At 47.8% G+C, this 15,953-nt stretch overlaps 1 protein-coding gene across 32 annotated transcripts in view; it reads left to right on the forward strand.

Moving 5' to 3' along the window:
- DCTN1 (dynactin subunit 1) overlaps positions 1 to 15,953 on the forward strand; it is an 86,432-nt gene that overhangs the window by 17,376 nt on the left and 53,103 nt on the right. For all 32 annotated transcript variants that reach the window (XM_074587070.1, XM_074587077.1, XM_074587074.1 and 29 more), the window contains 2 exons: positions 9,227 to 9,475; positions 13,828 to 13,906. In XM_074587070.1, coding sequence (XP_074443171.1) covers positions 9,248 to 9,475; positions 13,828 to 13,906 — 307 coding nt within the window. In that variant the 5' untranslated portion in view covers positions 9,227 to 9,247. The remainder of the gene's footprint in view (positions 1 to 9,226; positions 9,476 to 13,827; positions 13,907 to 15,953) is intronic.

Consider the following 15,953-nt stretch of genomic DNA (forward strand, 5'->3'; position numbering starts at 1 on the left):
CACCACCTTGCTCTCTGTGCCCAAAACTCGGGTATCCAGAGCACTGGTGTGGCCTGCTGGAAGAGGTGATGTGACCAGAGAGGATGCTTATGCCTCCTTTGTTCATTTGGCACTGGCAGAAGATGACCTTTTCGTCACTGGTGGCAGGGGAAGAGTTCCCGAAGCTCAGCCCCACCTGAAGTTTTGTCTGTTGGTTTTCCTGAAGACGGAGCCCGCCAAGAGCCAACGGCAGACTCTGCAGCGTGTGAGGCGCACCTCTCGAGACGCGCTCTGCCTGTTAGGATGAGATCAGCGAGGAGCTGGCACGTTGCGCTGTGTCTGGAGACCTGAGGAAGTTCTGGGTTGTGTCACCGGCTGCTGTGTCGGGCTGTTGTGCCCTGGTGTCCCCAAGGATGACAGTGCCCAAGTTTGTGGTGTCTCTCACCTCTGCCTCCTTCCTCTGCAGCTGGCAAGGGACCATGGCTGCATCTGACAGGAACGGCTGCAGGCGGGCACCAGCCTCCCTGGCCCGTTGCTGCCATGTCTCTGCCCTTCCACCTCCACTCAGGAAGGCCATCGGGTCTCCATCCCGTGGTCATCTGGCTGGGAAGGTAAATGAGGATGCACTATTTCCAGCTTGGACAGTTTCCTTTTAAAACCCGAAATTGTGGTAGTTAATGTTGTTTTGAATCTTCATGAGAATATCAGTCTTGAGTTGAGCCAGGGAGATTAGCCCCTGGCTTGTCCGGCAACACTGGAGAGCTGAAGCAAGACAGTCATCAGCGAAATCAGGTTGATCCTTGCTTCAGTCTGATGTACTGACAGCAGCGTGGGTCACGGCAAGCTGCAACACGAGAAAAAGAAAATATTGATCCTGGTGCGTTGTCCCAAGGCAAGGACAGTGGCAATCCATGGCTGGGGAGCTGGCCCTGTGGCACACCTGGATCTGCAGCTCTGGGTCTGAGTTACTGCTTAGGATTTTGGTTAAAGCAAAGCTGTGTGTGTTACCCAAACTGTGCTCCCCGGCACTGGGGGAGGAGCGTGGTGAGCTCCTGAATTTAAGACCGTGGAGATGTCAGTGAACGGCATGCACTGTCATCCTCACGTTGGAGAAGTGTAACTTGTCCCACAGTCTTATTTCTAATTAGTTAGAAACAAAAGTTAGAGAGCCATCACCTTGTCTTAAGGGCATGAATATGTTAGAGGCTTATTCTGTGCTCTCCCGTGTCTCCTGAATGTTAAGGATTCAGGAAATATTTCTATTAAAATTAGTGCTGGTTGACAAATGGACCTTCAGTATATAAGTTTGGGTGGGTTTTTGCATTGGCCAGACTTACTTTTAGAACATACAGCACTACCTTAGTGTTACCTCTGCTCTTCAGAGGCATGGTTTCACGTTAACATCAAGAACAGTTCTTGAATTTGAGAGTGGATATTGCAGCAATGACCCAATTATCAGGGTATCTGAGTGGGGTAGTTGGTGTGGGATCCGCTTTGATGCGGAGGAGCGTGGTGCTTCTCAGTTTGAACTGCAGCGAGTGGTGCTGGGAGAAGCAGGTGAAGCCCCTGCTGTGACACTAATGATCTTGTGGGGTGATGGTTGAGATCCTGCCTTAAAAAAAGACCTGTGAGTGAAGGTCTGTGGACGTTTTGTGTGAGTGTGCTGTGATAGCGTTATACACGGTACGCTTGAGCTTTCTGCTTGAGCTCTGTGGTCATGCAAAGAGCACTTCCCAGGAGTGGGAGGTGTTTTGGTGTTGGTGTGAGCTGGGGCAAATGTTCTATTTTTTTCCCTTTGTAATGGCTGTGACTGTACCTGTTACCCCAGTGTGATCTGAACCTTTCTGCTCCTAGTCTGTCCTTCCCGCTGAGAGGCAGGTGGACTTGGGATGGTCCTGTTTCTGGTGGGTCCTGGGAAGCTGCAGCTGTGGTGCAGAGCTCCAAGGGGCTCGGTGAGGTCCACCCTAAAGTCCTTTTCTACCCCTCATGCTGTGTCAGCAGGTTCAGGGAGTACAGAATACTTATATACCTTCACAGGCATTGTAAAGTAGAGAAACAGACCTTTCTTTTCCAGTTTTTTTCCACGTCCACCCATTGACCCACCAGATCTCCCTCCATTACTGCCGAAGGGCCTTTTGTGTGACCACAGTGACAGAAAGGTGTTTCATCATTGCATCGAGTTGACCGCATAAGGATGTGTGAGCAGAGGCTTCTACACCCTTATTTATGCACCGTGGGATTTGGAGAAGATCATAAAACTTGTAAAAACTGCTCGTAGAAGGTGGGGAGCCAAGGCGGTCTTGTGCAAGGGCCACTCACTCGCTTTGCGTTGACCAACTTGGCTGCTGGCTGGGGGAGCTTGCCGGCTCCTGCTGAGGAGGAGGAGGACAAGGTGCTGCCGTACATTGCCTGGATTCTCCAGAGCACCATCAACCCCCTGCCCAGCCCGGGGCTCACATTAATCGTCTGTACGCAGAATCGGAGCTTTCTGTGGGGTGGAGGTGGAAGCATGTTTGATCTGGCAGAGGTTTCCTCCAAACAGTTTCAGGGAGCTGCACCCATCCGTGTGTCTCGTGCACGTGGGTTTACAGAGGCCAGGTTGTGTCCCTCGTGTGTGCCCATCTGGGAATTTCCTACTCCCCAGTGAAAATTATGCCTTATTTTACAGGTAAACCTCTGTTCTTAAGCTCCCGGACTGCCCTTAACTTCTCTTCTCTAACTATTCTTAGCAAATTTATTTTTTTGTTCTTTTTTCTTAAGTTGGGCTGAGCACTGACTTGCATCGGGAAATCCTTGCTCTGGGTCAATATGCACCTTAAGGATTTTCCTTTTTAATCGGTCTTATTGTTGCCATTTCATTCATGCTGAGTTTTGTATTGGTAGAAGTTGTCTTCTAGATGCCCAAAAATCATGCTGTGCCAGTGGAGAAGCAGCTTCTGGACTTCAGAAGTGTGATTTGTGCCCTCTCAATTTTGTCAATAGTGAGGTCCCATTTAGGAAGAGGAACGGGGGAGAAGGGTCGGGGCAGGACACCCATCTGGGGCAGGATGCTACTCCAGAAATTCCTTGGTGAGACATTGTAAGCAGAGTGTGTTTGGTAAGAGTTAATCTGAAATGGTTTTTTGCCAATATTACAAAATACAGCCTTTCTTGGGAAGGGAGAATACTGTGGATTTACTAAGCTTTGTGTTTGTTTTTTAAAATGAAACCTTATTTGATTGATTAAAAAAAATATAATAATTTTATATGTGTCTGAAAACTTTTGCCATATTTAATTGCATTAATTTTTGTCATTCAGCACTAATGAGATCACAAGCATGCGAGAAACATGTGAACGATTTGGTTTATTACTTTCTTGTGGTGATGCATATGTTATTAATTGGCTGCTGTGTTAATTGTAACATCTAACTAATGACTTGAGTTACAAATAAACCCTGAGACTGACCCGTGTTCATAGGCGCTGAGGGGAGCTGCGAGGCAAATGAAGACAAAACTTTTTTGAGATGTCACTATCGTTAATGAAATCCATTACCTGGAGGTGAAATATTGTTAAATAAATCTGTTATTTGGAGGTGGAAAGTGGCTTGTGGAGCGGAGGGGCCTCGCTCCAGTGGTGGAGCTGCAGGTCCCGCAGCCTTTCTGACAGCAGGACTTGGGTGAAGTTTTGCATGGCACGTTCATGTCTTTCCCGGAGTATGGAAAGCACTTGGATCCGTCAGCTCTGCCTCTGCACGAGCCTCCCCAGCCCGTCCCTGGGCTCAGCACAAGCGGCCATCGCTCTGCTCAGTTGAGGGAGTGTGCCCACGCTGCCGGTGTGACTGCGGCTGCCGGCATCGCTGGCTTTAAATCCAGGGAGTATGGGCACCGTTAGCAGCAGAGACGATGTGCACCAACAGCCGGGCAGCTGAGGTCCTGGCTGGGCTTATACAGACCCGGTGAAGTCCCTGTTCGCTGCTGGCCCCACTTGAGTAGGTGGGAGAGCAGCGTTGCTTTACAAGTGCTCTCACCATGTTGGGGTACGGATGGGCAGCGTCCTCAGGGAAACGCTCTCTTTGGTCTGGGCAGGGCTTTGGTGGGAAAGGAGGAGGTAAGTGAGGGAAAGGAGCTAAGAAACAGCTAACGCTAGTCTGGCTGTTGGTTTTGACTTACACAGTGTTTCAGCCCTAGAATATGTTCTTAAGATTATTATTTCTTTTTTTAAAAAGCGGTTTAATAGTGCTTTGCAGACTTTAGTTCTCTCCTTCTGAAGTGTGCAAATGTTAGAGATGGGAACGGATGCCAAAGGCTGAATTTCTACTGACCAGCAGCTTTGGGTGAAGTTCTTTTGTTCCCGGGACGGAAGCACAGCGATGCGCCAAAGCCAGCAGACAACGCTGCAGGAGCAGGCAGTATGATGGAAAAAAGTGTCCTTTGTCCAGGATCGGACACATCGCGCTCATTGCAGCGAAGCGCCTACCGGGATTTCCCGGGACGCAGCAGCTGGGACAGCTATCTCTATATGCATGTGTTTGTTTTTTAAGTGAACACCCCCGGTAATTTAAAGCCTTTTTCTGTTTATGACTCGGAGGCTTAGTCTGAACCTAATGCTGCAGCGATAAATTACCTGCCAGAGCATACCGAAGCCATTTATTTACCCAGTTCATGTCTCTGCCAGTGGAGATGAGTTGGAGGGCTCAGCTCGCCTGTGGGCGCCAGGGTGGCCACATTCACTGCCCCGTGGTGAGGAGGGGCTGATTGCCTGGGGTATTGCCCCCCAAAAAAGGGCAGAAAATATCCACAGCCCCTTCTCTTGGCTCTCCGTGGGTGCCTCCGGAGAGAAAACTGGGGTTTTATGTCACCTAGGGGATTTTCAGTTGTTTTAGCGTGTGAAAAGTAACCTTCAAATGCTTTGCCTGTGTGACTTGGGTACGTAGAGAAGAAATAAAGCCCTCTGTCTTACTTGCTTATGAAAATGCTAGAACTCCTTTAAAATGAATCTTTAAAAGGGAACGCTACCTGAGTTGACAGTTTTTTCAGACTACTCAGCAGGTTTACAGTAATTTGCATAATTTTGTGTTTTGCTGTGGTAATGCAAATTATTTTGGTCTACCCTTTCGTACCGCTACAGAGAAAAATCCTGAGCTGGGTATCTATTCATAGTCGGGAAAACTGCACATCCTGGAGGCTTTTACCTGCATTTTGATTTTTCCAGTTGCTTGACTGCAGAGCAGAGGCTCTCCGGTGCCAGGACAGCTGGGATGTGAAGGGCTTGCCAGGAGCTGATCTGCATGATGGTTGTTTTACGCTCCTTTTCAGTAAAGTCTGGTGTTAGTTTTCTTTCTGCTGCACTAATTGGGTAGCTCGCTGCAATCTCAGGGTGGTTTGATGCAGGGAAAAGGTCTTTTCTTTCTGTTAAAGGACTGCTCGCTCCTCCGTAGGCATGGAAAGGAGCCGCTGTGGCAGAAAATCGGTGCCGGAGCATATTGCAAGTGAAATGTGGTGGAACTTCCAAATAGGCTGATGAGGTGATTCACTCGTTTTGAGCCTGCTGCTAATTCTTAGGGGATGGTCTCTGGAGATGGTTTTGCAAGGAACAAAGCTGTGCTTCTTTCTTTATTATGCATCTCTGCTTCATAATTTGTAAAACAGGCCCTGAAGAGGTTTTGCGGTTTAAAAAAAAAATAATCAGGAAATTCTTTTTCCATGTGAAGTCCCAGTTTTTCTTCCCTGGAGAATTTATGCGACTGCTGACGAGGAGGAGAGCAGCCCTGAGAAACTGGTGGTGTGATCTTCTGCTGCGGCTCTGCCGGTAATTGCCCCAGACTGGCAAATCTGGCTTACAAGACTCCTCGCCTCCGCCTCTGCTGCCTGTCCTTTCCTTGTGGCGGGCGTCTGTCTGTGGCCACACTGAAACCTGCTCGAGAGATGGTGTTTTTAAAATCAGTTAGGGCAGCGCACTTGGTGGGTTCATCCGTGACAGAGAATGGGCAAGGAGCTGGAGGGAAGGATGTCAGGAGCCTCCTAAATTGTCTTTGCTGTCAGAGAAGCTGTAACGTGGAGCCTTGCTGTATCCTGTATCCGACTGCTTAAACGTCGAGGTGTTTTGGTTACCGTTAATGTGTGCTTTTTCTCTGATTATGCTTTGGAAAGGGAGCAGGGAGCTCTCCCACAGAAGGCGTTCCCCAGACACCCATGTACCGCCCACACCACCAAATGTGATGTTGTTGCAGCAGAGATGGTGAAATAGTTGATTTTCGAGGCCAGTTTACCTGCTACCGCTCTATAGACTGATGCTATAGAAAAATAAAAATGAAATTATTTGTGAGGTTGTCTGGTGAAAGCCTGGCTGGGTTGTCTCTGCTCCGAGGCTCTTGTCGCGTCCTGTTCAAGGCACCTGAGAGGCTGGTTCCTGCAAATCGTGAAGCTTGTGCTCTGCTCCTCCTGAAACATCTCCCTGGGCTTTTGTCTGACAGTTCCTGCCCCCGGCTGCCTCCTTGGTCGTGCTTCTGCTGGCACAGGTGTTTCTGAGTTTGTCCTGCTTTGCCATCCGTGCTTCTGTCCCAGCAGTGGAGCTGCGAGAGGATGTCTGGAAGCATCTCCAGAAGTTACCTGAGAAACATCCCAATCTTGTGATTTGGAAAGTCACCGGTGCAAGCTGAGCCTAAGATGGAATATGTTATCATTAAAATAACGAAAATCTAAACGCTGGATTCGAATAAAAGGGTCTGCATGCCTGGAGCTGAACTTTGCCGCAGGAAGACAGCGTGATGGTTTTACCTTATGAATTAGCAGTAAACCTGCCCGCTTCCGGTAACTAGGTACATTATTTATCAATTTATCAAATTGGCCGGAGACAACGCTGTGATGGTGCAAGTCTGATATCTTCAGTTTATAATCTTGCCTCCTTATTTCCTCTGTAAGCACGTTCTCTGTTTTAACCTTAGCCAACACATGTTGAAGCCGTGTGTGAACACTCGTAGAATGGATTTTCCACCACGATTTAACCGCTTGGACAAGTGTAAGACCCCTTAACCCTGGGGATCCGTGCCCTGTTCCGGGCGGGTGGTACCCGCAGCTCTGATTCCCAGCTCATGGCGTTTCACGCACCTATAGATCTTACCTGCACTGCAGCTGCCCACAGCTGCCAGAAACTAAACTGGCCAATATAAACCAGGGTGGATAAAAAGGGAAACGATTGTTTTTTAAACTTGCTGAGCAGGAAGCCATCTATTTGAATGGTGAATCTTGCTTTTCCGCTAGGATTCTTGTTTTCTTGCAGTTTTGCTGTCTTTTTTTTTTTTTTTTTTTTTTTTTTAATACCAAGCGGGACACGTTGATTTTACATCTGCAAGTATTTTGCAGAATATTGTTGCTAGTCCTTCTGACAACTGAAAGGATCCAATATTTTGGCTGATATTTGTTTGAGTCTGTAAGCATAAGTTTCTAGATTTGAAGTCTTGTTTTTGTCTATTTGCTAGAAAGCAGTGATTGATTTTGTGTTGTGTTTTTTTTTTATTAAAAGATTATTCTGTGCTTTTGATTTCTGCCAATTGTTTTTGGATGAAAAGTGGAATTCAGCTTTGTGGGGAAAACTGGCATCACAGTTCTTAGTCACAAAACCTCCTGAGCATGATGGGTATATTCTGCATTCAAACCCAGTACATCAGTATGCAAAGGAAGGCAATAATTTGTTGCTTTGTCTGCTAACCGTGGTGATTTGGGTTTCTGCGTCTGCCAGCCAGAAGCTTTCAGAATACGCTGGGTTCTTCGTCCAGGCTGAGGTCTACCTGCTGCTGCAGAAAACCCCGCTTAGCGCCTGGCTGCTGCTGAAACTTGTCTTCGCATCCATCAGCTTGAGAGTGCCCTTTCTCGGCTGTTTTCTGTGTCGTGGTTTGGGGGAGTGAAAGCAGCCTTCTGTTCTCATCTGAATAAAGAGTATATTCTTTCACTTAAGCCAGCCCCAGCAGCAATCAAAACAAAATATTTTCTACACAATAAACAGAACTACTGACAAATGGGGTGATGTAAATGCCAAGCGTTCTTCATTTTAGAGACCGCTGTAAGGACAACGCCGCAGTGTCGGGCTGAACGATGGAGCTTCAGCCGAGCAAGACAGTCAAACATCCCCCTCCCATCTTCATCATATTTAAAAGTGGTCGCCTTCTGAAGGCGTCAAAATTTGCGGAGGCACTATTAGTATAGCATTACTTTTTAAACAATTAAAAATATGGAATTAATTTAGCTTTATGGCAAAATAGTATAAATTTCATCTATTTCACTCAGGCCTCTTTCAGAGGAGGAGGTGTTGGGGTTGGGGGGAAAGATCCCAATGCCTTCCTTGTCTGGCTTCCCATTACAAACTCTGTTACAGTTAAACTAAGACTGAGGGTCTCAAGTGCCTTTAGTGTGGAGTTCCTCACACCTATTGCCTTACGGATGGTCTAAAAGAGTTGATTGATGTGTTAATTTTACCTAAACAGAGGGGTGCGCGTCAGGGATGGCAAGCTTGAAATCTGACGATGCGCCCTGAAATTTAAATGCGGATTAATGTTCATGGTGATAATGACTTGAAAGCCTAGTGCATTTACCAACAATATTTTCTGCTCATCCAGTATCCTGATAGGAAGTGCTGTTAGAATGGGTACCCTGGAGTCCTGGTGCAGAGGGGGGTCCCATGAATCCAGTGGGAGACTCATGTGGGTGGTCGGTCTAACTCTGCAGCCAGTGGAGGGCCACCAGGTCCTCTTAACCCCTGACAATAAGGAGGGGTAGGAAAGTAAACTAGCTCAGAAATGGGGTTTCTGTTCCTCAGCGTGTAACGCAAGAGGCTGGAAAGCTGTAGGCAGTTTCTGCTATAATGAAAGAAGGACAGAGGAAGTGTCGATTAAGGCAAATATGACTGTGCTAACATCTGCCGCTTCACAGCTGTGGTTTTTTTTTTTCCCAAAGCTTATAAAAAAACTTATAAATTTGGTTTATGGGCCCGGTGTGTCTATTAAACACTGAAGCGTAGTAGTTAATGGTGATTTTGCCATTGTTTGTGATGCCTGTTTGGCAGCTATAGTGGAAGGAATTACCTTTTGTTGGCTCCCAAAAAGAAAGGGTGGCGGAGGTGAGCGGGGACCAACCCCTCGGGCTGTGGGTGGCCCCGTGCAGTGTCAGGGATGAAGGGTGCTGGAGGGGAATGAGACACCGATGTCCGAACTGTGGCTCCGTCTAGTTGCACCAGCTGTGTTTAACTTGCTGTGCTTCTCCTCTCTGTCATCAGGCATCCAGCACCGGCACCAGGATGAGCGTGGAAGCGGGCAGCAAGCCCCTCAAGGTGGGCTCCAGAGTTGAAGTCATCGGGAAAGGGCACCGCGGTACCGTGGCTTATGTCGGTGCCACCCTCTTCGCCACGGGAAAGTGGGTCGGTGTCATCCTGGATGAAGCAAAGGGCAAGAATGATGGGACCGTGCAGGGCAGGAAATACTTCACCTGTGAAGAAAACCACGGCATTTTTGTGCGGCAGTCACAGGTATGGTTTTCTCTGCTTGCTGGGCTTGTCTGGGGTGTGCGTTGCTTGGTTAAATAGAGGAAAATGGCCCTTTGCACCCAGGTGGGGAGAGATAAAGTAAGTTTCCTTCTCTCACAGAGAGAGAGTGTGATGTTTCTGGGGCTTTCCATGTTCCATTGTAAGAGGGAACAGAAACAGCTCGGAGCTCAGACAGAAGCCTCGCCTGGAGGCTGGGCTCCTACCAGACCTGGGGTTTGTTCCAATCTGACACGCAGCTTCTCTGCGCCTTTCGTGGAGTGTCTTGATTAGCCCAGTTTATGGGATCATCATGAAATATGTTCAGATGAACTGGGTGAAAAAAAGCGTGGTGAATTCCAGAGAGCATGGAATGGTTTGATTTTGCCTCCAAGATGAAAAGTAAAGTCTGCCGGTTCTCTGCTGCCTCAGAGTTACCGGCTGCATCATCTGTAGCCGATGAAGTTTGGGACCAATATCTGTGTGTTTACCTGGAAGTAAAGTCAGAGAATTTTAATTGAAGAATGTTTACCTTGAAGTATATAAAAAGCGTGACTTGGGTTTAATTGTTGAGATTTTGCTCTTGATGGGTTGTAGGTAGGAACTAGGAGCTTGGCTACGTACAAACAAGTCTCTTGCATTTTAATTTCTCCTGTGTAATCTTCATCAGCGCAAGCGTAGCAAAGTGACGCTTCTCTTGAGTCCCACAGGTCGATGTGCTCCAAGCAGGATATCATGGTGAGAGGCACTCAGCTGCTTTTCTCCTTCCTTGGCACAAAATGACTGGTTTAAGTTCCACCCTGCAGCATCTCGGCAGCAGAGTGTGTAGAGCGCTCTGTTCCACTCCTGCACACCCTCCTGCTGCCCCACCGGCCGTGGTGACTGGCTTCCCAGGCATTGGCAGTGGGTGACTGAGGAAGGATGGGGGAAGCTGAACATGAAATAAGGGGTTTTAGGAGTGGGAGTCCTGGGGTGGATCTCAGCATCCTCTGTCCTGGCCATCAGAAGGGCCTTTAGTTCCCACGTGGTCAGGGAGTGCATTAACAGTTCACCGATGAGAGGTGATGGTCCATCGCTCAGCCTGGCCTGCCAGATGGAAGAGCGAGCGCAGAAGTTTACAATTGAAAGTTCTGATCTGCGGGACCGGAATGCTCCGCTCCCAGAGTGGGTAGCTGGAGAGGAGCTCAGCACACAGGGCAGCCTCTTGGCAGGTCTCTGCCCATCAAGCACTTGTGAAATAAAATGGCAGCGCTGGCAGACCAAGGGAGGAATACGCAGGCAGTTACTGTGCTCCAGGCGTAGCATGGCCCTCTGCACCCGTCGGACATCTGGTGATGTGCAGTGGTACATGTGTCCCACGGTGCTGGCGTGGGCAGGTCAGTGTTGATGTGCTCACTCGGGGCCTTTCAGACGAGTTTCCATCTCGTCTGCTGGCGACGGCAGGGTGGTGGTGCAGAGGTTCCTGTGTATGGCTTTGCACTGGGGTATTTGGAGGTCCAACTGAAGGGTGGTCTGTAGCGTCTTCTGCTTGAACTCAAAACCTGCTGGGTTGCAGGAGCTGTGTGCGGGAGGGCTGAGGCTCATTGAAGGGGCCAACAGCCGCCTCTCGCTGCGTTTCCCCTTCCTCATTTCGGTTTTGAAACGGTTTGGGTCTTTCTCACGTGTCCTCAACTGAGGAGCACACAGTTTGCTTAAAAATAAGCCGCTTTTCCACGGTGATGGTAAGTAGTTTCTCTGCCCACTCTTCCCTGTGAAGAGCAAACCCCTGGTGTGCGTGTACAGAGAAGATGCACCAGTGCCGGTAGCACTCACTGTCCCTCTGAAACTGTGAAAGGTGAACTTGGTGAGCACAGGGCAGTGCAATCTTTGAGGAGTATATCCAGCACGGATTGCGGCAATTCCTGTGCCTGCCTTGTTCAGCAGCTGCCGAACAGGCGCAGGGCCACAGCTCTGTCTTCTTCGGCCTTTTTCTCAAGCTCTTATTGCAGAGCATAGCTTCCCAGAGGGCTTCCAACACGAGAGCTTAGTGAGCCGGTGAGTCAGCCTGCACCAAAACAGAAGACCAGTAGAGGCAGTGGAGAAAGCTGCTAAAGGGTATCAGCGGCCGGTCACCTAAGTGATCATTACAGTTTACGCATTAATTTTTCAAGAACTGGGTTTAAGATAGAAATGGAAAATGGCAGGATTCCGTTTCAGCGGAGTTAATGCTCTGCTTGTGCTCTCTGCTGTAAATCTGTCTGCTGCTTCCTCCCATATTTCATTTCTAGGTCTCCCCAGCATAGCGGGTGGCTTTCCTGCGGTTACACAGGACCACTGAATGGCAATAATAAATCATTTTTCTCAGGGGAAAATGATTTGTAAACAAGAAATGTTTTTCTCCTTGCTTATGAAGCAGATCACCTGCATCAATACAAGCACATCTCCTTAAACACACGTAAAGTGTTTTTTAAGAATTTCCAAGATAAGTAACTTTCTGTTCTCCCCTCCGCTTAAAAACCTATCTCAAAAAATAAGCACCAGTCATACCAGCATCAACAAAGCCTAGCAGTATTCTTTTAATTTATTGCGGAGCTTTAAAAATGCACTGACGGGAACATTTCAAAGATTGAAAGATTTGAGCGGGGGGCGCATTGACTCGCTGCGTGGAGGGCGGGTGTCACGCCAGGAGCGGGCTGTGGAGGGGCTGTTGTGTCTCTGCTTCTGACCATCCCCTCCCTGCTTGTTTTCCAGTTGGCAGAGGGCTGGAGCGCTGTTTCCAGCAGCTGGGTCAACACAGACAGGCATTTCCGAGCAAGTGTTTGCTTGTTATCTTTTGGCAACCTTAACATTTTGCCTGCCTGGGACTTGTATTTGGGCTAGTGATTTTGAACATGAGTATTCTTTTATGGTTTGTGGAAACATTATCATTGATTTTGACACCAAGCGGAGCTGCCTTTCTGCTGCTGCTTGTCGGAGGAGCTCATCAGCTTAAATCTGCTTCTGCAGCACATCTTGTATGTTGTCGCACTTCCCCAGTCTAACCCAAAAGCAAGCCCTGTTCTGTTTTCCTGCCGCCTTCTTGTCATTAGCCATCTCCCAGTAAGTCTGAGTCGTACCTGGTGGAAAACCCCAAGACCTCTCAAAATCCCGCCCTCGGTTTGGATAAACCCCTCTGCACGACCTGGTGCAGCAGATCCTCCGGGATCCCGTTTCCATAGTCCTTGGGTCTGGTTTTGTCATTCCGCTGTATTTAGCAAACATTATGAAAATCTGTTTGTTGCCAAGTTACTCTGAAGATCGGGTGCTGCTGTGTCAGAGACGCACTTCCAGCATGATCCGAGGGGCCACTTGCCTTGTCCTCACTTTTAAAGCTGTGGTTTGAGTGTTCTCAGTGTTGGTGCAGCTGTCATGATTTCTGTGGCGTAATTTTGCTCAGTCTCTCTCTTCTTTTAGCTTAAGAATATGTTTCTGGTACGTGGGCATCTTCCCAAAATAGAAACCTGTGAGTGACAGGTTTACAGATTATTTTTATTTTTAAACCGAACTCCCAGGTTTTCATGGAAGGGACAGGGCAAATACCTGTCAGGAAGAACTCAGGTGGTGTTGATCTTCTAAGGTGAAGGGACAGTTCTCAAGAGCTAATCTAATCCTTTCCAGCGTTATTTTCTGTATTTATCAGGCAAAAATGTGTGCAAAAATAGTTAACAAAGAGATAGCTTTAAACCCTTCAACTCTTAGATAGCTTAACATGGCTCAGACCTGAAGGTATTCCTGCGTTCCCCTTCCTGGGGTTCCCTAGAGAGCCGGGCAGCTTTCAGATTAAAAAACCAAAACAAACCCTCCTCTGTTGGCTGTGTTACATTTTGAGTCACTGAAGTTCTCTGTTTCAGAGAAAAGCACTTTCCCTTATGAAGAGAAAGAAGACTTTTGAAATGACTTTTCCTAAGACAACACACAGAAAAATAAAAAATGAGTTTTCTGTCAAGTGTCGGTAACTTAAGATAACTGTCAGGCCAAGGTTCATGAGCTGATTGCTGTGTAGAGTGATCGTGGGACTGTTCAAGGTGTTCTGGGCTGCCAGATCCTGAATTTTGACTTTCTTTATTCCTTACTTGAATATTCTTTATTCCTTATGCGAATAAAGAATATTTTGCTGTTTTCAGGAAGCCTGTGGAAGGGAGGATGGTTGGATAGCTGAGCTTGGATGACTAAATTAAAAATCTTTGCCAAAAAAAAAAAAAAGCAGTCTGTATTGTTTAAATCTGCTGCCAAAAATGGACCTGTTTTCTCATCACATTCTGTTTATGGTTTGGGTTTGTTTGTTTTTTTTTTTTTTTTTTTTTTTTTTTGGTAATAATAGTTGTTATACTTTTTCCCAGATCCAGGTCTTTGAAGATGGAGCTGATACAACGTCCCCAGAAACACCAGAATCTGCTGCCTTGAAAGTCCCCAAAAGAGGTACGGCTTGTCCGTTTAGCCCCAAAACCTCGCCTGTCCCTTGGTCTGGACCAGGCGAGGTTCCACTACTGAACGTGTGTCGGGGGTCCACGTGCTGGGGAGGTGGGCGCCAGCTGCCAAGGGGTGATAGCAGGTATTCCCAGGGCTCTGTCCCGGCTTCGGGTACACGGTCACCCCACCCCAGCTCATCCACCTCTCCCATTGTCCTCTCTGCAAGGTCCTATGTAGTCTTTGGGGATCACAGAAGGAAGAACGGCACGGAAAAGTTGCTCCAGGCAGCTCTGTCCTTACCATGAACATCTGTCTGGTGGGAAATCCTTCCTGGAGGGGTGGGCACATGGAATTAAGACTTGAACTGCTCTGATGCTGTGAAATTGCAGCTTACAGGTCCGCTAGCCGCTCGAGGCTGTGCCTCTTTCCCACCGCTCTGGCAGTGAAAGCTTTCTGCTCGGCGTTGAGCATTTTTTCTGCTTTTCCCCTTGTCAGGCCGCTCCGCAATACCTCGTTTTGTTTTGTACCTCGTGGGTTGCTCTTTTTTTCCTTCTGACAGGCTTGCCTCCCATTGAGGTCTGTTTTTGTTGGGTAATTATTTAGCAGTACACTTAGGGATCCTAGGAGCTTGCGGAAAAAGCTCTGATAGCTTCCTGTCCTGGATGGCCTGTCGGCGATGTCTGCCAAGTTGGGGATTTCTTGTGAGTGAAGCGTTTGTTGAATGCTTAGCGGTTCAGAATAGAGTTGGGTTTTTTGTTGTTGTTTTTTCCCCTCTTCTGGCCAGTAGAAATTAAAATTCCCCTTCACTTGGCAAAATGAAATCTACCCTTCAGCTGCATGAAACGTGCCCGAAGGCGTCAGAAGGGGGGTGAGATGATTAGCCCGAGGCGGGGGGGGGATGTTCCCGTGAGACGTTAATTTTGCCCGTCCCACGAGTGGAAGGGCAATTTGAATTGGCATTCAAGTCCCTTGGCGTTCTGCCTTCACCTTCTCCTGAAGGGAGCTCCAGGCTCCAACAGCTCACTGCCGCTGCGGAGAGCTTGACTTTGGCACAGCCCAGCCACTTTAATTCATCTCTGCTTTGGATCCTCCAATTAGCATGTGCAACTGCACAGAGGAGCATTTAAAGCAAGCCAGTTTTAATTTAGGGGTGAGGGTTTAATGCAAAAAAAATGGAAACTTTTCTGCTTAGTATACTAGTCCAAATGTTGGGGTTTTTTTTCCGGAGTGCAAGAAAGCCCAGTCCTTCGTGTGCAACTTCAGCCTCCTCTTTTTATGTGCTTGATATTCGTAGTCATTGAAAATATTCCTTAATGTTTATATGATCTTTTCACTCTTTCTCAATTGAGACTTTACAGCTGAAAATTTAGTTTTCCTTGTTAGGATTCGGTACTTGTTTAGGGTAAGGTGCTTGTGTGGAGCCGTGCAAGGATTTTTTGCCCACTGCTTTTGTAGGTCTGGGCTTTCTGAATGTGTGTTCACGGACACAGTGCTGAGCCTGTGCAAAAGCCACAAGCCTGCCAGCGCTGTGAGTTTGCTGTCATTTTCCGCCTCCCTCAGTTATTAGGAGCTAGGAAGAAAAGACAAGTGCTCTTTAGACCCTTACTTAAAGTCTTGAGAATTCAATAGCAACTGATGCTTCCTTGAGCCGGCAGACAGGAACTTAGGGACCAGAAATACATTAACTACATGGAGGCAAGGTAGCTTTAGAAAAAAGCAAGAAACCAAACCTCCGTGTCTAGCACGGCTCTTCAGCAAATGCTGCTGCCTTTTAATTTCACTACATCTCTGTGTGTCCATCCGAAGAATCTTTAAATCCTGTGCCATCTCCCCTCGCATTATGTGGAAGTCTTTCCAAGCCTCTAATCTCTGCTGTCTACTTCAGAGTTGTCTCTGGTTCTTTTAAAACCTTTGTCTGGGGCAACCAGCAGTGACTGCGGCATCCGGAGGTGTACGGCTGCTTACTCACGGCACACCGCTGTGATATTTTCAGCGCTGTCTCTCCTTTCTCAGTACACTCTGAAGTTTGTTGTTGCTGCCCAGCAGTGTTCACTGA

The sequence above is a fragment of the Larus michahellis genome, chromosome 5 (genome assembly GCF_964199755.1).
Source record: "Larus michahellis chromosome 5, bLarMic1.1, whole genome shotgun sequence".
Classification (NCBI taxonomy): domain Eukaryota; kingdom Metazoa; phylum Chordata; class Aves; order Charadriiformes; family Laridae; genus Larus; species Larus michahellis.